This window comes from Perognathus longimembris, chromosome 2 (assembly GCF_023159225.1).
Source record: "Perognathus longimembris pacificus isolate PPM17 chromosome 2, ASM2315922v1, whole genome shotgun sequence".
Classification (NCBI taxonomy): Eukaryota; Metazoa; Chordata; class Mammalia; order Rodentia; family Heteromyidae; genus Perognathus; species Perognathus longimembris.
Genome location: NC_063162.1, coordinates 5,044,519 through 5,065,407, shown reverse-complemented (window position 1 = coordinate 5,065,407; position 20,889 = coordinate 5,044,519). Strand labels below are relative to the sequence as shown.

At 53.8% G+C, this 20,889-nt stretch overlaps 1 protein-coding gene across 1 annotated transcript in view; it reads right to left on the bottom strand.

The window, feature by feature from the left end:
• Adam12 (ADAM metallopeptidase domain 12) overlaps positions 1-20,889 on the bottom strand; it is a 248,540-nt gene that overhangs the window by 25,343 nt on the left and 202,308 nt on the right. The window contains exons 12-14 of the mRNA XM_048336123.1: positions 9,684-9,861; positions 5,776-5,865; positions 3,810-4,005 (exon numbers count right to left, since the gene is read on the bottom strand). Of these exons, the coding sequence (XP_048192080.1) occupies positions 3,810-4,005; positions 5,776-5,865; positions 9,684-9,861 (464 nt within the window). The remainder of the gene's footprint in view (positions 1-3,809; positions 4,006-5,775; positions 5,866-9,683; positions 9,862-20,889) is intronic.

Below are 20,889 nucleotides of genomic sequence, written 5' to 3'. Positions count from 1 at the left end.
GTCAGCATCTTCCACATAGCAGCATGCCAACAAATATTTTACAAATGAGAGAATGGGTGACAGATGAGGATCTCTTTTTCTTTTACAAGTCACAGCCTGAGCACTGCATAAACAGAGCTGTGTGCCTTGTCAAGCCCGTTCTGGATGCTGAGAATGCCCTTCCATCTCGTGGACAAGGTCTACCAGTTGTCTGTTCTTCTCTGCCCCACCACATCTCACCCACCATTTATCTGCACCCGGGTCTTGTTTATAATCTCCCCCAAACTTGAGTGCCTTGCTCCCTCGTCCATGGGCTCCTGCCAAGCCCAGATGTTTCTTCTTTGTAGAATTTAGATTTACCAGGGGATCTGTGTCAGGAATGGTCCCACATTTGACCTACTAAATACGAAAAGATTATTGACTTGATAGAGGCTAACAAAACGCCCTTGGAACAGGTAGATTCCTAGATGCACTTTACAGCCGAGGCATAACAGGCCATAACACTTTGCTGAAAGGAACACTCCCAGTACGCGGGCTGTCCAGTGACAGCTTTCTCTACCCCTCCAAAAGGTCCATATTTGAATCTGGAACCTGTGAATAGGTCACTTTACCTGGCCAAGGGACTTTGCAAGTGTGATTCAAAACCTTGGGGAGACCATCTTGGGTGATCTGGGTGGTCCTGACAGAGTCACAAAGGTCCTTATGCGGGGGAGGCAGGAGGGTCACGAGATGGACAAAGAAATGTGACTACAGAAGCAGAGGTCAAGACAGAGTTGTGAAGGTCGAGGAGGGGCCAGGAGCCAAGGCGCGCAGGTGGCTCCTGAAAACTAGAAAAGGCAGGAAGACAGATGTTCCCAGAGAACCTTTAGGAACAACAATCCTGCCAACACCTTGTTTTGAGGACTTCTGACCTCCGAAACTACAGAACGATACATCTGCGCTCCTGTTAAGTTGCGAAGGTCGTGGTTGGTACTGCGGCGGTAGGAGGAGACTCACAGAGTGAGTTTTGGCTGAAAAACTGGGCAGTAGCACTACTATAAAAGCAAAGGTTTCTCTCGTATCTGCAAGCCCATTCTGAGAAGCCACTGGCGCCGAGAGCCACAGCTTGTGGGGGTCCTCCATGCTCTCTGTTTTCCCGAGGAGTCTGTGGGTGATTTGTCCTGAGATGGGGCTGTCAGAGCTTCCTTGAGCCCCAAGGTCATGGGCCTGAGGCGGCTTCCAGACCGGATCCCATGACGGGCTTGGCATCAGGTGGATCACTCTACCTGATCACAATGGCGGGTCGCAGCTGGGGTCACAAAGGCGATCACGATGGATCACACCTAGGGAGCCTGCCACCCCCAGTCCAAGGCCCGCCCAGTGATCACGGAGAGAAAAGAAGCAAGAGGGGGGAAGTGTGGGAAGACCCCCTCCTCAGGAATGAGACGCGGCTTCCTGAGCAGCCGGGCCTTGGGCTTCACGCCGTCCACAGGGGTTATGTGAGTTCAAGTAAGTCCTCGTTCTGTTGCTCTTGTTTGGGAAGAGCTTATCTGTGGGTCAGGTTTTCTGTCTGTCTGTCAGTCTTCCTTCCTATCTGGTTCACTCTGTGTCAGTCCGCCTGTCTCTCTTACCTTCCTTCCTCTCTTTTTCTCTCCCTCCCTCCCTCTTTCTCTCTCAGCAGGCAACTTGGGAAGAGGTAGTCTGGTGAGATGATGAATACCAGCCTCGATCGCTATGAATCGAGGGCACTTGGCCAGTTGAGTCACACGGCAGAGTGGCTGGGAGAGAGCTGCGGAGTCCCATCTGACCTCACTTCGGAGATGGGGCCAGGAGTTACGGCAGAGCCGGCACCACAGAGCACGCTCGGCCCCAGCGGGGAGCGATGGGGTACTCTGCTGCAGAGCTTTCCCTGGGAGGGACGGCCAGCAGGCCTCGGGCCCCTCGGAAGGAGGCGTTTACGGACTGCAGAAGGGCGGGGAGATGGGTGGCCCCCGGGAGGCTCGAGGTCTTGAGGATCCGGCAAGCGGCGGCGGGAGCTGCTGTCCCCAAGTGACCTCGCCTGGCTGCAAGGTGTCTGAGGTCACTCCACGGTTCAGAGCCCCGTGGCCATTTGAGGTGCCCACGGTGAGCACCTTCCTGGTCCTCGCCATTGCAACAAGCAAGCATCCCTGCTCCTGCCTCGAGCAAGTCACAGCTGTCTGGAGAAGGAGCCAGAGCTGAGTGAGGACTGCTCAGGTCTCAAGGACGACGTCGGAGGGCCAGAGGCCCCGGGCCTCCTCGTCCTGCCAGCCCGAGGGCACCCACAGATGAGGTCCCTGAGCACAGCCGGCTCGGGAAGCTCCGGTGCAGAGGGGAATCTTTGGCTGGAGGACGGCCACCAAGCCAGGACCCAGCTCGAAGACTACTTGCTCTCGGCTTCCACGTGGCACGTCGACCCCGGCGGGTGCGCTTAGCCATCCGTTCTGCTCTAGTTTACTTCCCCCACCACTCCCGAAGCCAGAATGGTCTCGGATTTCCCTCCTGCTGGAGTAGCTGTCTGAGCTCACTGGGCTCGGGGCTCGGCCTGGCTGAGCGTGTGGCCTGGCCGGCGCTGGCATCGCGGGCCGGGACTGAGGTCAGCTTTTCACTTTAAGCAAGCAGCGAGGGAAAGAAAAAAAAGTCACTGTGAGAGAATCCTCCGTGTGGGATTCTCCGATGGAATCCTGGGCGCTGGGGACAGGGAGCAAATCCCAAATGGTGTACAGGGTAGTAAGGCCTGGAACCGGGACTCTAGGACGGAGGAGTGGAAGACAGCTCACACTGGGCACCAATTCTTCCCCTCGCTTGCTGTAGAGGGACTTAGGCCAATGCCCCACGCGTGTTTGGGGGGTGTCTGTAGGCTATGAGGATCGCAGGTGCCGGGTCATAGTGTCCGAGTTCAAGTCCCAGTCATGCATCCTGGGCAATGAACTTCCTGTCTTAGAATTTTAGCTTCACCTTCTGAAAGGCTCCGGCCCGTGTCCCTGCCTCCGCCGCTGGAGGACAGGAAGAGACGAGTGGGCAGAGTGGCCGGTCAGCTGCAGGCCTTGCTCCCGGGGCGGAGTACACAGAGGGTCTCTTATTTGACCCAGTTACGGTGGCGGTCACGTTCTAGTCGCCTCCCTTCTCTAGACTGCACGTCAACCCTGCCGTAGAACACGGCATTCCAGACCCTTACACACCGGTCTCATGTCCCCTCTCCAAGCCTGGTGTAGGGGCTGGGAATCCGTCTTAGCGGTAGAGCGCTCGCCTAGCATGCATGAAGCCCTGGGTTCGATTCCTCAGCCCCACAAAAACAGAAAAAGCTGGAAGTGGCGCTGTGGCTCAAGTGGTAAAGCAAAAAGAAGTTCAGGGACAGTGCTCAGGCCCTGAGTTCAAGCCCTAGGACTGGCCGAAAGGGAAAAAAAAAGTGTGATATCCAAGCTTGGTGCCCACCTCCCACCCTGCTGTCCCCGCGTCTGCCACAGGCCTTCCTGTTGGAGAGCTGGCTCCCCACACCACGTCCTTTGGGGGCCCAGACCTGCTCAGGTTGGATCAGAGGACCGCGGTGCGGTCACCCGGCCAAAGTGCCACCTCTCTTTGTCCCCTCAACCCTTGACTGGGGTCCTCATGGGAACTCGGGAGACATGGTGGCAATCTGGGCAGTGGCGGGAAGTTCTGTCTGTCCACCCGACTGCCTGCGTGCCGAGTCCCAGCTGACTCTGCCCGGCCACCCGTGGGTGACACGCAGCAGGCCTTCCTGCCTCTCACTCAGCTCCCCGGGCGGGCTCCGGGAGCAGGGACTTACATGCAGACCCAGAGCGCGTGTCCCCAGTGCGGAGGCAACCCCATACCTGGACCCCAGAGGGTGACGCACTGCTGCTCGTGGGTCTGGCAGATGCCGTTGTAGCAGTAGCCGTCCACTCCCTGGCACGGGTGCCCGTCGTGCAGGTAGACATTGGCCGGGCAGTGAGGACTGGCTCCCGTGCAGAACTCTGGGAGGTCACAGGAGTTGCTGGTGCTCCTACACGCCGTTCCCGGCGGCTTCAGCTGCAAGAACAGGGCGGCTCGTAGCACGCGTGCCCAAGGGGAGGGAGCCCTGGGCCGGGGGTGGGGGGGGGCGGGAAACGCGGCGCAGAGCGAGGCGTCTTAGTACAGCCTATGGACGCGCGTGGGGATTCAGCAGAGTCTGCCTTGGAGAGTCTCGCGGGGGGTTTACCTGTCTCCTGTAAGGTGGTGGCCCACCGAGAGCAGCCTCCCTGAACTCACCAGCGGCACTGGGGTGTCCTGATGGGCAGACGAGCTGCTGGCTGGCTCCCGGCACCTCAAGCCACCTAGTTCTCTGAGTGTCAATACTATCACATCTTTCTTTCCTTTTCTCTGTTTTCTTTTCCTTCCTTCCTCTTCCCTCCCCTCCTCCCTCCCCCTCTCTCTGCTGGTACTGGGGCTTGAACTCAGGGCCTGGGCCCTGTCCCTTATCTTTTTTTTTTTTCCACTCATGGCTGGTGCTCTACTACCTGAGCGATGTGCCTCCACTTTCAGGCTTTTGCTGGTTAATTGGAAACAAAGAGTCTCATGGACTTTCCTGCTGGAGCTGGCTTGGAACTCTGAGCCCCGGATCTCAGCCTGATGCATAGCTAGGAGTATGGGTCTGAGGCACCAGTGCCCAGCAAGCCATCTCATGTTTTGAGTTGTCATTTTTATTTACAGTTAGCCTTTGGGAGAACCTTACAGGGAAAGTCATTCCAAGGGCATCATCTCAGTACTAGTGAGTGAGAGTTGAAGGAAAACACCGGGGGGGGGGGGGTGTGAGGGATGGGGGTGGGGAGAGCTTTGGGGCTCCTCGAACCGCCGCGCCGTCTTTTTGCTTTGTCAGAGGGGCTCGTCTGAGGCTGGCTGCCCAGGGACCCTCCACGTCTAGCCTCAGTTCCCCGAACACCCCTCCAACACAAGGAGAAAAGACGCCTGCCAGTTCCAGAAAGGTCTGGAATGTGGAAGGAGTTGTGTAGGAGTCTCTAGGGTGGATTGTGTGCAGGCCCGGTCACAGGCCCTGCTTCCTCTCCCTTCCCGAGACCCTCTGGAGCCTCTCCTGGTTTAAGCTCAGCCTTTCCCTACCTTCCTTCAGGGACCTTCCACCGCCAGGAGCGGGATGCCAGGGAATGCCAGCTTCTTACAAGATTCCCCAGGAGTTCATGACCGTCAGGAGGGGACGAAGGGAAGCGGAACATAAAACATTACGACGCACTTCTAAATCACCGCGCCTGGCGGCACTGCGCTCCGGCGGGGCGGGAAGAGGGAGTTTCCTGCGAGCTGCGTGCCAAGATCAATTGCTTAAGGAACGAGAAATAAAACCCTGCCCTTGGAACTGCTGGATTCCAAGCGCAGACTTCTCTTCTGTCACCTATCAGCTCCGAGTAACGAGGCACACGAGGGGGCTGCCAACGCAAACGCAGTCACGGCAGCACAAATGGCCAAAGCGTGAAACTGGCCCCTCTGGGCTGTGCTGGGCAGTCTGAGCACCTTCTGTTGGGAGGACATTACGATCTAGATGTTTCCACGAACCCCACATGTATGGATTGTTGGCCTCCCGTGTTCTGAGCACCAGGCAGAGAGGCCTGGAGCGGTGGGGTCTGATGGAGATAAGACTCCCCAAACAACTCAAGGCCTGAAAGGATCATCCCCGTGGAACTTACCACACAGGATTAGCAACTAAAACGAATCGTCGGTTTCCGGCGGACGAGCACCGGCTCCGCATCAGCTTCCAACCACCCACACCTGCCGATGGATGACCTTGGGTTCAAGGTCACTGTGCGCGCTCACCTGGCAGTCTTGGCAGCACAGCCCGTGCGCACACACAGCCTCCGGCTTCAGGGTGCAGGTGGTGGCGTTGCAGCAGCGGTTGGTACATTCCTGGCAAGGAGGTGAGATCCGTTAGACAGGGCGCTCCGTACGGAGCGACGGCTGGCGACACGCCAAGGCCACACCTTCAACCACTGCCGAAGAATAAGAAGACCCGCCTCCTGTCCCTACACATCAGAGAGGCGGCACTCTGGGGCTCCTGGAGACATCTCCATCTGGTCCTGGTCTTTGAACTCCGGGCCTGGGTGCTGCCCCTTAGCTCACTTTGCTCAAGACTAGCACCACTTCCGGCGTTTTCTGTGTGTAATTGGAGATAGGAATCTCATGGACTTTCCTGGTGCAGCCTAGCTTTGAACCTCGATCCTCAGACCTCAGCCTCCTGGGTAGCTAGGATTAAACGTGAGCCTCCAGGACCTGGCTTCAAACCAACTATGCTCGGTGCCCCATTTCCTGCAGTCTCTCCAACACAGGCAGGCTGTAGCTCTGGCGTACTCTGTGGAGTACTCTGTATTTCCGAGAGGAAATAGGTGGCTAGGCCCTTGATTTTCAAGGAGTCTAGATCAAATATAAATGCATGGTCCTCTCCGAAGCAAAAGCCCCAGAGAGAAAACTGTTTAGGAGGCCATGCTTTGCAAATGCCCATGCTTTTCTAACCAAAAGAAACAGGCGGTGGCAGCTTTTGCTAGTTCTTAACAGAAGGCCTGCCCCATTTATGTAGTGAGGTTATGAAGTCTGTGCACTTTAGAACATTCCAGTAACTCGTTGTTTCCACATTGTAGAAGATGTTGTAATTATCAGCGGATGGAACAGGCCATAAAGTCTTTAATCCTGCTCAAATTGTCTGTGTTCTCTTACTCAGTCTACAATGTGTTCATAAGAATTTATGTACTTCTGGCTAGGGGGAAGCTAATTATATACAAGTTTAATAGTATAATAGTTTACTCCTGAAAAATATCATCTTTTACGTATGAATCTATCATGACTATCATAAATGCTATTAATAAGTTTTGTCAGCAGTCAGGAAGATTTACGGCAGCCCTCGGTACCTATACTGTATCGTCTGAGAAGCTCAATGACTTATGCAATCATTTGGTATTTATCATTTATTCTTATCATAGCAAATTCCAACGCTATTAAGTTTTTAAATTTGTTTGAGGACTTTATAAACATCTGGAATGTGAAATATATACACTAAGATAAAACTGCTAGCCAGAAATCAGAGCTGAAACTTTCATGACAGTAAGGTTATAGTAAGCTTATAGACTTTACATTTCCCGGGAAGTTTAGAAACTTCTTTTTAGAAGCTCATTTATCACATTCCCAACGAATGCCTTCATATGCATAGCCATGGTGTTTGGCTCCTTATGACTTGAATGGCTCTGCTAATGATATAGGAAGCAAGTGAGAGATTTCCTTGAAACACTGCGTTCAACCAGCCATCAGCCATCTTTGTCCTAAGACTCCCTTAAGAGTCCTCGCTGCCAGATCACCAAGGAACAGAAGCAGCAGCCCCAACGAAAATGCTGCCAAAGTAGAATGTCTTTGACTTCAAAGGGGATTGATAACGTGAGAATAAGTAAGTTTAAAGGATGTGTGCAAGCTACTGGCATCCTAGTGACTTGAAAGGAGGAGATAAGGCCGCTCTCCCAGCCCTGTTAGCGGGAAGAGTGAGTGAGATGTCAGGATATCCTTATGTTGATATAAATCCAAGGCTTGCACTGGAGAGCTGCACCACTCGCCTTTCAACTACCCCCTATCTATTTCCTCTGTACCACCATATTTCTCAGAAGAGACAAATCCCTTTAATGTGGATACATCTATTATTTTAGTAGTCAATAGAGCAGCCACAGAGCCAATGCATACTAAGTCTCTGAAGAAGAAAGGCTAATGAAACCATTAGAGAACCCTCTGCAAGGCCCTAATAGTCATTCTCTGGCTGTAGACAGCAGACATGGATCCTTAGTCCCAATGGGCTGGGATGGAGCTGGTTGGGTCCGGCTGTGCTGTGGAAGCCATTCTGACTCACTGGAATCGGAACACACTGGGAGCAGGGCGGGCCGGAGTACCCCCAGGTTCTCGGTGCTGGGGGAGGCGAAAGAGCTCAGGGGACAAGCCCAACGAACTGCAGGTCTGTGCAAGGCAGTTTGGAAACCGAAAATGGGCTACGACATGACTAGGGACAGTAGAAGCTTGAACTTTGAAAAGTCAAACATAAAAAAAAAAAAAAGTGAGGAAAAAGGCTCATGGTGACTTTAAAAGATTTTTTTTTGGGGGGGGGCGGGGTTGGGGGTGGGGGAAGAAGAGGTTTGGATGAGGGGAAGGAGAATGCTTTTAAAATCTCCAGGAGGTGCCTGATGAAATCATCGTAAGGACTCTACCCTGTGGGAAGCACACGCAAGGAGATAGGCTATTCAGGTGGGATGACGTGGTGGTAAGGGTGGCGACAGTCGCGTTAGTGGCGACGGTGGCGGTGGTGGCGGTCGTGATGAGGTGGCGGTAACGGTAGGGATAAGGGTACCGGTGGAGGTGGAGTCTGGTGGGGGCGCATGCCTGCTTGTGGAGCCGTTTCCCACCCGAGAGGGCGCGACTCCGCGGAGAACTGGCTGGCTGTCACTCATCAGCCGTGAAAAGTCATTTTCGGCCAACGTGGCTTCTCTTCCGAAATTGGGGGATGGGAACTTGTGGCTTGCTTCTTTAAGAAGTGAGCAAGGCCTCCCAGACACTGCTCTTGGTTCGACACGCCCCACCCGGTGACGCTCCCTGCGTGGAGAGGTTCTGCCAGCGCCAGGGGCGGCGAGCGCTCAGAACACCCGTGCCTTCCCTTCCCTGCCCGCGACGCTCAGATCCCTGCACTCTCCTCTACCGGGCTGACCCTGAGAGATGTCCGGGAGTGATGGCCAGGACGCTCCCCTCCCAGCAGCTTTCCTCCACCCCCGAAGCCCCTGTGAGAGCCTTCTTCCGGCGCTGCGCTCATGAAGCCCATCTGTGCATCTCGAGTAGCCGGCCCTGAACGCGTCTACCATTTTGGCTTGCCTCAGCTCCGAGGGAGGGAATCCCACACACAGCCTGCTTGCTCCACGAACCGCGGGCTTTGATTTATTCACGGCACAACCTCCCCCTACGCTCTGAGGGGGGCCCTTGCTTTACTAGGAGGTCTCTGAATCCTCTCCTTCCCCTTTCCTTCTTGCCACAAATCAAGAGATTTAAAAAAAAAAAAGTAGCTGTTAGACTTTTTAATGTTGATTAGCTTTATCTTGGGCTGTATACAAACAAGAAATTTTCCTAAAAAATGGCTGGAAAGCAGGGTTAACTAAGTTCTGTGCTGGATGAAACACTGGCTGCTTTTGCTTATTGCTTCTGAAAGCTAACAAGCTGCGAGGCAGAAACCGCCCAGCCTCAGGCCTCGCGTGCAGCCGAATGTCAACGCGACAGGAAGTTCTTTGCTGGAAACGAGGGCTGCTAATTCAAATTCCCCTTTAGTAGCGTGCTTTGCAAGGAGGGAGAAATGGTGCAGACTGGCTCTTTGAAGCTGGAATGAATGCCAAGGCTTTTCTTCTCTGTCAAACTCAAAGCTAAACGCTTTCTTATTGTTCTTGCTTTTATCTTACTGGGAACATCACCCCCTTCAATGGAGAAGATTCTCCATCTATTGAAACCGAAGCCTACAGCTTGTTCAGGGCGCTAGTGAAGATTCAGGAAAGCCACCCAAGTGCAGCGGGGCTCGCTCGGGAGGGCCACGGGGGCAGGGGCAGGGGCGGGGGTGGGGGTGGCTTTCCATCCTGGCTCGCTCCGATGCCGCGTTCTCCAAGCTCCCCGTCCTTTGCCCAGCGAAGCCCACGAAGCGGGCGTGCTGGCGGCAGCCGCCTTACCTCGGGCTCCCCGCAGTCGCACTCCTCGCCCTCTTCCACGTAGCCGTTCCCGCACTTCTGGCCCCCGAAGGCTTGCTTGATCTCCGGCAGGTTGAAGAGGCACACGCCCATGCCTTTGTCCAGGCTGGTCTCCAGGTCCTTCCTGCTGCAGCTGCTGAACGCCATGGGGAACGGGAACCTGGGAGGCAGACCCCCCCCCACACATAGCCGTCAGGACGCGGCCCGCCCCGGCCCACCGCTACCGGCGCGCCTTGCTGGCGGCCTCCGCCCAGGTGTTCAGCACTGGACTTAAGACGAGGCCATTCAGACCCTGTGACACTTGTTCCCGAGGCCAGGACAGTGTGCCGTCACCCAGGAAGCAGTGCTTTGTCAAAGCAACCTACTGACAGCCTTCAAGTCAACCGCTTGTCACGGACCTCACCAATAGTGCTGAGGGCACTGATACGACAGGAGGTGTGTAACAACACAACCCGGTCCTAATCGATCCATGCCAAGAAGGCAAAACAACCCCGATGGACCTCCTGGTTCTGGGAATAGAAGTTGGGCCCGGCTGGCCCACCCGGGGTTCCTCTGTGAGGGCCGAGTCGCCCGCTTCCTCCAGCACCGCAGGCGGAGGATGGAGACGGGCCACCCATGCACGTCCTGCTCTTGAACCCCAGGACCACGAGAGGGAGTGGCACAGTCCACCCCCGTCCCAGCGGGTCCAGCTCTTCCCTCTGCCCTGTCTAGAACGGTGTTCCAGGGCCTCGCGCCCCGGAGGGCCGTGTAACTAATTCCTGACAAGGGAAGACCGGCAGAAGGACATGGATCTCTGTGGGCCGATGGGCCTACGCTGTTGGAGCGTTTGTCCCTGCCCCGTCCTTCCTGCGCCTCTGCCAGCGGAGATCAGGGAGCTCCTGGCTTTAGGAGAAAAAGGACGCGGTGCCTGGAGGAGAGCCGGCTGCGGCCTCAACCCCGGCCCGTCATAAGCAAAGGAATCGCACTTCTAGTCCCGTGTGCCACAGGCGAGGCAGGGCTTCTCTTGTAGCAGTCACTGGGTGCGGTAGGGTTCGAATGTGTTCCCCAGAGGTTCACGCTGGCAGAATGGTCCCCTGTGTGCGGATGCTGGGATGTGACGGGGCCTGTAACGGGTGAGGCCTAGAGGAAGGTGGTTAGGCCGCGGTTGCCGCACCCACGGTTGCCTTGGAGTTCTTGAGGGGTCCTGCTTCATTCCCATGAGAGTGAGGTGTTATACAAACAGCACGCTGGCAGCTGGGGAGGTGGCCTAGTGGTCGAGTGCTCGCCTCGCATGCACGAAGGCCTGGGTTCGATTCCTCAGCACCACATGCACAGAAAAAGCCGAGAGTGGCGCTGGGGCTCAAGTGGCAGAGTGCTAGCCTTGAGCAAAAGAAGCCAGGGACAGTGCTCAGACCCTGAGCTCAAACAAAGGAGGAGGAGGAGGAGGAGGAGGAAAGAGCAAGCTAGTGGCTGAGTCCCTCTTCCTTGCTTCCTGTCTTGCCATGCAATCTCTTTCTATACACATTCCTGCACTTGGGTGCCATGGCTGGCGAGGAGCTCTGAATAGAGGCGGCCATCATGCCATCGAATCTCCCCAACTATGATCTAAATAAACTTCTTTTCTCTATGTGCTAGCCAGCATCAAGTAGTTTGTTTTAGCAATAAACACCCAAGCTACTCTTGTTACCCATTCGCTTTAGTAAAGCATCTTCCCATGTCCTAAGGCAGCCAGGAGCGTGGAAGAGGCATGCAGGGACCCAGAGGTTGGATGGCTTCATGAGAAAGCAGGCCTGCTGTCCGCAAGCCCCCAGCAAACTCCCCATGCAGACGTTCACAGGGCTTCATAATTGAGTGCCGATCCATCGGCCAAACCAACACAAACTGCTACATTTCCCTAAGACAACTCGTCCGCCTCATAATGACCGAGTCTGGCAAAGTTTCAAGAGTGTGATGGCTTCTACGGCCAAACAGAATGACACCGCTCCATTGCCTCAAAGCGCTTTCTATCAATCTCAGGTTATTAACTGCAAAGTATAGTACGAATCCACAAATCAATTAATGAAGAAAGTCTTGCTCTGTTGGAGGTAAAGGCAATAAAGGAGACTGACTTGCTATGCAGTAACCAAGTTCCCTTTGCAATCTTTCCTTGGCAGACAGGTTGATCATTCCTGGTATCACAATGAGGCTGAACAGCTCCAACAAATCACAGAGTATAATTTTCAATTTAGAGAGGCTTTGCGTGGAAGAGACTGGCGTTACCTGGGGAATTGTAATGTCAAGGAACAAGCTTCATCATGGTGTATGTACAACATTCTCCTATGTGTGAGAGTTCCTAGGGTGTGTGTGTGTGTGTGTGTGTGTGTGTGTGTGTGTGTGTGTGTGTGTCTGGGCTGATCCAGGAGACAGAACCTCTTTCTCCTTTAATCATAAGCAAGTTAGTGTTGTGCTGATAAACGTGGATCTCTTCATTCTGGTAGAGAACAGGAAAGGCCTGAGGGCAAGTAGCAAGTCTCAGCAAGGACGTAGAGGAAGAACAATTGTAGGACACTACAGGTTTCCTTCATGTCTGTGTCCTCCAAGCAATGCATACATTATTGGCTTGGGTTGAGGGGCTTGAACTCCGGGCTTGGGTGCTGTCGCTGAGTTCTTTTGCTCAAGGCTAGTGCTCTACCACTTTGAGCCACAGCTCTACTTCCTATTTTTGAGTAATTAAGGATAGGCGTCTCACAGGGACCTTTCTACCCTGGCTGGCTTTGAACGGTGGTCTCAGCCTAGGCTGATAGTTGTGAGCCACCCATGCCTGGCTTTTGTTTTTGTAGGAAGGGTTGACCTTGACGAGAATGGACAGAAACATATTCAAAGGAGGTCAGTTTTAGCACAAGAACAAAATGGCAGTATTATAGGAGAACAGAACAGATCGCCTTTGGCACAAAGTATCTTTTTCTATGTACTAGGTTTTGTCAGATGAAAGTGGGCTGGTCTAGGTAACACTAAATTTCGATTTGCTTTAGCTTCTTCTTATTCTGCTGAAGGACACACCCTAAAAGCTTTTAAAATTCTCTCTCATTTAGCATCATGGCGAATGTTGTTCCTCTGAGGCACATGAACATTATTCATCGCACAGGAGCGGTTTGCAGGTTTCAGGTCCTTCACTTGCCCCTGTTTAAATCACAAGGAGCAATGTCTTCCTTAGATGCTAGGAAAAGCCTCAACACCTCCACCCACCCCGACAGGTCCTTGCCCGGGGGGTCTCACGCCCGCACAGCACAGAGAAGGCCCACACCACACAGCTTGGGCTCACAAGGGCATGGTCAGCCTTCACCGCAGGCGTGAAGAAAAATCCCCGTGATGGCTGCCCAGGGCTCGCAGCCCTTCCTCCTCTTCCCCCCCACCCCCAGAGGGGGCTCGTCAGCATTTCCTCACTTCTATGTGAGGATGAAGAAAAGTCTTTTGGGCAGTGCTGACTGAGAACAGAACCCAAGGCCTCGCGCACGCTCGGCAGATGTCCTACGACTGAGCGACACCTCAGCCTCTGAATGTCCTTTTGATGAAAAATGGAGACGGAAGGAGAGCGCTTTCTACCTGTTGACAGTCTTTGCTGATGCTCTTCTTTCCTGACCCCTTGCCGGGGGGCAGTGGTGACTTGCTCTGGTACAATATTCCTAAGCCCTCTTTGAGCATTTAGAGGAAGAAACACAGAGAAGCCCCTCTCTCCTCACCCGATGGCTCTGAACTGATTTAGTCAACGCCAGTGAGCACCAAACTTGCTCTCGGCTTTGGGGAAGGAGGGCACAGAAAACACACAAACTCCGGCCCTCGAGGAACGTCAGTCATTCCAGTGGGTAGGAGACAAGTGGGTCGGGAAGGAGAAGAAGCAAGACAGCAAGGCCGAGACGATGCAGAGAACCAAACTGGGCAACCTCACTGGGAGGAGGCATCGGAGCCCCTCACCGCAAGGGTCAGAGAAGAAGGCACATCAGGGGACAGCCAGTGTCACGGGGACAGCCTGGTCAGCAGAGACTGCGGGTTCGGTGGTGGGGAGCGGAGTCTCCTTGCAAACACACTCCCAGAGGGGAATCCCTTCTCCGGAGAAGACCCTGAGCTGGGAAGTGCCGTTCATGGGGACGGCCACGTGCTGCTGAAATCAAGATGGCGCCGGGGTCCTCCTGTGGTCACCACCAGAGGCAACTCCCCGAGGATCCCGGACTCTTAGTTCCTCCTCTTTAGCAAACTGCCTTTGCAACCTCCAAGCCAAGGTCTGCTCCTCCAGGCTGAGGCCTTCTCAGGGGACTGGTACCTGGGATGAAGACGTGGTGAAACTGATAGGCCAGATGAAGACCCCACCCTTCTCCGCACACCGTGACCTCAAGACTCAAGCGAAAAGAGAACTACAGTCCCAAACAGGAGACGGTAGTCCTTCTACCATCGTCCTGATCTACACAGACAGCAGGGACAGGCTTCACTCCAACCACATCAGGGGGTGATGGCCAGGAGGTGCTCAGCAAGGTCCAGGGCATCGTCTGGCTTCCTGCGCAGCTGCCGAGAACGTCCCTGGAGATTTGAGCAGCCCACCTGAAGTCAAGCAGGCGTCAGCTCAATCACATCAGAGGGGCACGGGAACCCCTCAGAGCCTACGGAACTGGCTGGGGACACAGAAGCCAAACGGCAGCAGGACTCCTTGGCACGAAGGATGTAGACCTGGCTCCACCCACCCTGCCACCTGAGGGCGCTCTGGGGCCCACACTGAGAACCCGGCTCCAAGGGCGGAAAGGACGCCCAGTGAGGCTAACGGGCAATGGATGCTTCCTCATGTTCCTCCAGGAAGGCGAGTGACTACATCAGCATGGGCAACTGACCCAGCGGGCCGACCGGCTGGGCCCCAGAAGGCTACGGAAGCTACCGGGCCAGGAGCGAGTGGCCCAAACTCTCCAGTAGGCCATTTCAGCTGTTAATAAATAGCAAACACCCGGACCTGGGCCGTCACCCTCTGCGGCACGTCTCAGTTTAGGAGCTCGACGTGAACCTTCACCTCTGCCCCGCCTCCCTGGACTCCAATCAACGCGACTGTACAGTTTCCCAGAATTTTTCCTAAAGGAAGATGACAAGCGGGCTCTGGTCAGTTGTGACATGCTTTAGGAAGTTTCTGGATGTCTCCACGGTGATCTTATCACATCTGTGCTCTGAGGCTGCTCCCTCTCCAGTCCTGAAGGGCCAAGAACTGAAGGGCAGGGACACCATGTCAACGCAGAAGGGGCTTCGGTGGCCTTGTTACAGGGAAGGGCTGCAGAGTGTGCGGCTGGCCTGGGCCTGGGCTCCAGAAGTAAACAGCTCTCACGGCTAATGAGATGAGAGAAGCCCCGGCACAAGTTGTTTCTGCTGACTCTGCTCGCCCTCCACAGCAAAGACGCGTTGTATCCAGCGTGATGGATAAGGAGGGAATAGGGGAGAGGCCCCAGGCCCAGCCAGGGCTGCAACCTGCTGTGCTCTGCATGCAGCATGTGCCCAAGAGTTTCCTACTGGCCTGGGGTTTCCTAGCCCTTATTTTTGTTTGTTTTTATTGTTTTCCCTATTGATTGTATTGTGTTTGTTCTTGTAAGCCCACTGGACAATGATGTGGAGTATATTAAAAAACGAAAGGGTAATTCTGTAAACTGGAGGTTTAGTATTCTCTTCCCTGAAGTTTAACCATTACATGAAATATAAAGAGGAAGTCTCACTGTTCATATATCTGATAGTGTTGTAATTAGTATCCATATTTAATCTACCTACTCCCATATCCATCCATCCATCCATCTACTCACCTACTCAATTATCCATCCATCCACTCATCCATCCACCTGTCCATCCATCCACCTGTCCATCCATCTACCATCCACTCACCTAATCTGTCCATCCATCCATCCATCCATCCTCCCTGTCAGTCGAGAAGTATTTACTGAGCTTAGTTACATGCCAGGCACTGTTCTAGGAGGTAAGGTTTCATCAATGAAGAAAATAGAATTTCCTGACTTTATGGAGCTTAAAACAGATCTTTTTAGGTACTGTGGCTGCGGAGAGACCAAAAAATTGCTTTTGAGCTCCTAGGACAGCCCCTGTGCGGCTCCCTGGGGGCAGGAGGATGCCCCAGGGGTAGATGCATGAGAGGGGGCGTGAGGGACAAGGAGCATTGCAGCTATAATGCTTTCTCACATGTCCTGCCCCAGATAAAACGCTGGGTTAATGAGCCCACGGAAGGAAACAGTTCTGTGCTGTCGTGGCATAATTTGAAGGAGGTTTAACAATGAGGTTGCCTTCTGCCTCCCAGGAGCTCCACGAGGCCTCTGCTCTGTCCTGAGAAGGCCTTTGTCCTCAAATGAAGCCCCAAGGCGTCCACAGTCAACACTAGCAAGCAACTCCGCGTCAGGCCTTGGGCCTTCCATTCGAGTAGTTTGGAACGCTGAGAGCTTCAGTGTCTTCACGCTCGCCCCAGGACCCAGAACAGCACATCCACAATTGTCTAGTGTGGCGGTTGTGAAGGTCAAGGTTGCCTCTGTCCACCTACACCGGACTAGGAGCACTGGACTATCAAGGAGCAATGCCCAGGCAGAGGTGGCATTCCTTCCTTGATCTTTCTTTCGTGTTCACCTTGAAGGAAGAGGGCCATCCTAGCAGGTCCCGAGTAGGGGCCTTCAGTATTCGGATGCTGCATGAGTTGCAGGAAAATTCCCTTGTCTTCCAGTGAGCCCCGTTTGTTTGGAGAGGAAGAGAAACGGGAACATCATCTTCGTGAGCAGCTTTCCAGAATCTCTCCTGCGGGTTCATTTCCCCCACAACAGTGTCATCTAGCAGCTGACTGAAGGACTCCAGCCGGATAATTAAATTGATTTTCACTAGTGGTGTTTTCATACTACAACCATCATTCTGTAGCTGTACCTCCTCATTTTTTTTATTGTGTTTGGATAATGATTCCTATTTTATACTAACACTTTAACTTTTATCATGTTTTTTTTTCATTGAGAAAAAAATAACCCTCAAATGTGGAGCTGATAAGGGAGAAGTCACTTCCTTCCATCCCATCTTAGTAAAATCCTTAAAATTATCACCGCATTCTTCATCTCAGCTTCTCAGAGTTCAAAAATGGGTGAATTCCAGTGTCGTGTGTTCAGCAGTGGTTTTCAAGGAAGCTAGTTCTCTTCGGTATGAACTTCCCTGTTTTATGACTTAAAAAAAAAAGTCAATTGCTAGTACCCAAAGCTCTGGGAAGTTGTCACTGACAATGTTTGCTCCTTTCATTCCTATGCATGCTTCCTCGGGCAGAGGTTTTCCCAAAGCCATTCAGTGCTGGCATCTGGGAGCTGGGGATTTTCAGGACAAGGCCCGCTTCATTTCTCTTCAGTTCTTTAGACATCGGTTCAAATGGGTTTTCTTCCTTGGCCTCTTCTCTGCCCTTTGCCCCTTTGCACCTCTTTGCTCCGTTCGCGTTTTAGAAGATGGGAGATGGAATTGTGGTCATGTTTGGACATTCCTCCTGATCTCTGAACAGCGCACACTGACATACCGACAGAGGAGACGGGCTGATGGCCCGGCCCGCGCAGACAGAGCCTGTGCTACGCTCTGTGGCTCTCCCCAGCGCGTCTTCTATCAGAATCCTGTACAACTCGGGCTGCCCTCGCTGGTTCCTTGCCCATCTCCCCATTCGGCGCTGGCTTGGGAGGTGAAGACTCGGGTCTCTGGCTTGCACACCTGCTGCGCAGGCCTGGGCTTGTGGCAGGTGCACAGGACGGGCTGGCGTGGAGGGGCGGTTTTGCTCTGACTCGTGGCTGCTACAGCGCTTGCAGTGGGCCCGGCCTGAGCCTGAGCCTCTGCCCGACAGCGCTTCGGGTGAGAGGAGCTGTAGGCTGGTGTGGAGGCTGGGAAGACCCAGTGGCTCCTCCAGGCAGCGAGCGGGGGTCCACCAGTGTGGCCGGAGGCGAGTGAAAGGGGGTTAAGGACGCGTGCGTCTGGGGACGTCAAATGGTATCATTACTTCTCCGTAAGCGGGACTGTCTGGTGTAGGCGTCCATGCTGTTCCCGCAGGCCTGACCCCAGCTGAGTGCGAGTGATCTACACTTCTGGAGGGCAAGGCCTAACCCACGTTTGCTTCGTTTCTCGGTCCACGTCAACCTCAGTGCCCAGCACACTGTTTTCTACCTCCAGTTGGCAGGTGGGGACACATGCTTGGTGAGGAGCTATTTTCCAGTCTAGACTAAACAACACCCCAGCAGGTCCAAGCCCCACATCTTAGCATGGGTGTGAGGACAGCGGTTCCCTCCAGACACACACACACACACACACACACACACACACACACCCACACCCACACCCATGTGCCCGTTTCCTCTGGCTCCTGGGTGGAGTCCTTGAGGGGCGCCCCCTGTAGGAAAGGGAAGGAAGTCATGAACACAGGAGGGTCCTTTTTCCCCAAGACTGGAGCCGCTGCCGGGTGTTCTGATTCCGGATCCTTCCCCTTTCATTTCCAAATGCCTTTTCATTTCACTAAAAGAAAACTAGGAATTACATGCATTTGCTTTTGGTTTCTTTTATAGGCAGCCCCTTCACTCGGGCAGCTACAGGGACTGGGCTGCCACCCGATCACCTTGAGTAGGAAGGAATCTGAAGAGAAGGTGACATGTATTACTGTCTCGTCCAGACACCCCAATGTTTCCCTCAGCTCTGGAGATAAAGGCCTGGCTTACCACGATGGTAGACCGGGCCGATCCCCTCTGGCTCCTCGTTATTTCCAGCCAGCAGCACCCAGCAGCCAGCTCACCACCCGATCCCCCCAGCCCCCCCCACCCCGTGCCCCAGCTCCGGGTTGCCCAGCGCCCTCTTCTTCCACACTCTTCGCTGGCTCTCTTCCCCGCTCTTCCTCTCCGCCCTCTCTCATGCCCCATTCTCTAGCTTCCTTCACTCAACTCCTCCCAACCCCTGATTGTCTAATGTTCTCCTCTGTTTCCCCAACTCGAATGCAAGTTCTGCCAGGGCAGGAGGCACGTCTGTCCTGCTGCTGTCTCGGCAGCCCGTGTGGCAGGAGCTCAGTGAGGATGTTCCAGAGGAGATGGTCCTGGCGCCCCGACTCTCAGCAGAAAAACGTTGCCAAGCCTAGAGGAATCTGGGAGACTAAGTTCTTAGTGCAAATATTCCTTTTTCCCCCACACGAGGAAGCAACGTTTGCTATTATGCTAACGGTTCTTTGCCCAGGGTGCTCGCGTCATCTATGTTGGTTCACTCCTGTACATGCCTGTACTCGACCCTCAGCCCGGAAAGAGGAGGGGCTACAGAGAGGTCCTTCATGGACAGATGCCACGGAGTTCCGCTCCCACCGCAGCCCCCCAGATACCGCACTTGCCAAAGAGGGGTTTCCAAGACAGGTTTCAAACGTTCACTATCTAGAGACATAAAACACACCCCCCCCCCCAAAGGCTCCCAGTAACGAACGAGACAAACGTGACCACTCCTGAAGCAAGCAGTAGGAATCCCGGCCCGCGGGCCGACCCAGGATGCACCCCACGCCATCCGGCCCACGGGCTGACCCAGGACGCACCCCACGCCAGGACTCTCAGCCTCTGGGTCCCATTTGTCAGTGTTGGCAGCAGACTCATGTTTACAGAGCGAGGATTCTGGAACGCTGAGATAAAGGATCATCCGGAAAACCGGGGGATATACTTCTCTCCTTCGGACCACGTATAATACTTGACTATTCTTTATTCTTTTCTGAGCCTTCAGTAGGAAAGCAGTGGCTCATTCCCCTCTCTCTGGGTCAGCTTTGGGGCTACGACTTCCATTCACCAACATTTTAAGCACTCGCCTCCCCTGGCCAAATCAGTAGTGGGAAGAAGGACGGAGAAGGAAGGCTGGCGTTTGGACGTGGGCCATTCACACCGAAACTGGCCATGTAACTGCTGAATGGCAGTTACACAGCACCGCGAGTCCTTCGCAGGACTGTGAGGAAGAATTCCGGAAACGCTCTCTAACCTTTAGATATCGCCAACGCCCCAGTGAGCTAAATAATAAATACCCTTTTTGCATAGTGATTTATAATTTACAGACACAGGATCTCCTTAATCTCCTTTCCCACTCTCTTGGGGACACCACGAAGTAAGAGAACCACAGCTTTGATGGTCCGGGCAGCCTGGGAAATCCCACTGTGAGCAATGGGCGATGGATGACCTTTGCCCTGCTTGGCCTCCCGCTCACTCCGGGCTTTTGGGATTAATTCACCCACTTGCTTCGGAAGTTGCTCTCCATCTGAGAAAATTAAAAACACCACTCTCTGGATGGGAATGTGGGATCATAAATGAGAGCCAAACAGAAAAAGGATTTATGCAAAAGAACAAGCTCAGCAAAAGAGAAAAGTTGGAAATTGCTAATAAGGTATAAATCAAATGAAGGCTATTAGCAAAGAAGAAGGGGGGCAGAGCAAAGCCTTTTAAATGTTTTGCTGAGCTCTTAACAATACCATTTCTACCTGAGGTGTTCAATGTCTCCAGGGTAATTTGGCTCGCATCATTCTGAACCTCTGTGAACACTTGCCAACTTGGGGCACTTTACAGAAACTACTAGCGCATCAGAGAGCACGTCTGCAGAATTCTTAGGGATGCAGGGGCTTCCCAGGCTGGTTCCCAATAGTGAATATATTAAACCAAAAAGGCTTGTTTAATAGATAAGCAGATAAATGGGTAGATGGAGGGATGCGAGGGAGGGAGGATGGCTGGATGGTTTACTGACAAGGCGTGCGGGCTCTTGGGGGTTCCTCATCCTCCCATGTTAATAAAAACACTGAGTCCGGCTTGGGATGGTCAGACGACTTCATTCCAGAGCAGTGTTCTTAATCCAGACTCTCCTGACCTTGAATTTTAAAATTTTTTTTTAAAATCAAGAATTGGCAGCCCCTTGGTAGCAAGGGACTGAAGCAGAGTGACTCTGCCGGGGTCACTTCATGAGTTCCTCGAGAAGTCGCGACCTCCCTTCCCGAGCCCCACACAGCACGCAGCCAGGGAGGCTGGCTCCCACGGGGGCCCGGGGAAGGTGGGGGCAGAGGCACCTGCAGGCCGGGGGCCGACCTCACGCTCTCAAGGTACCAGAAACGCATGGAATCTCTGATCACCCTAGGTTGCATCTATTTCCATTTCCTTCACGGACCCCAACACTGGGGCGATCTTCTTCTTGAGTCTAGCGTTTCAGAAGGCAC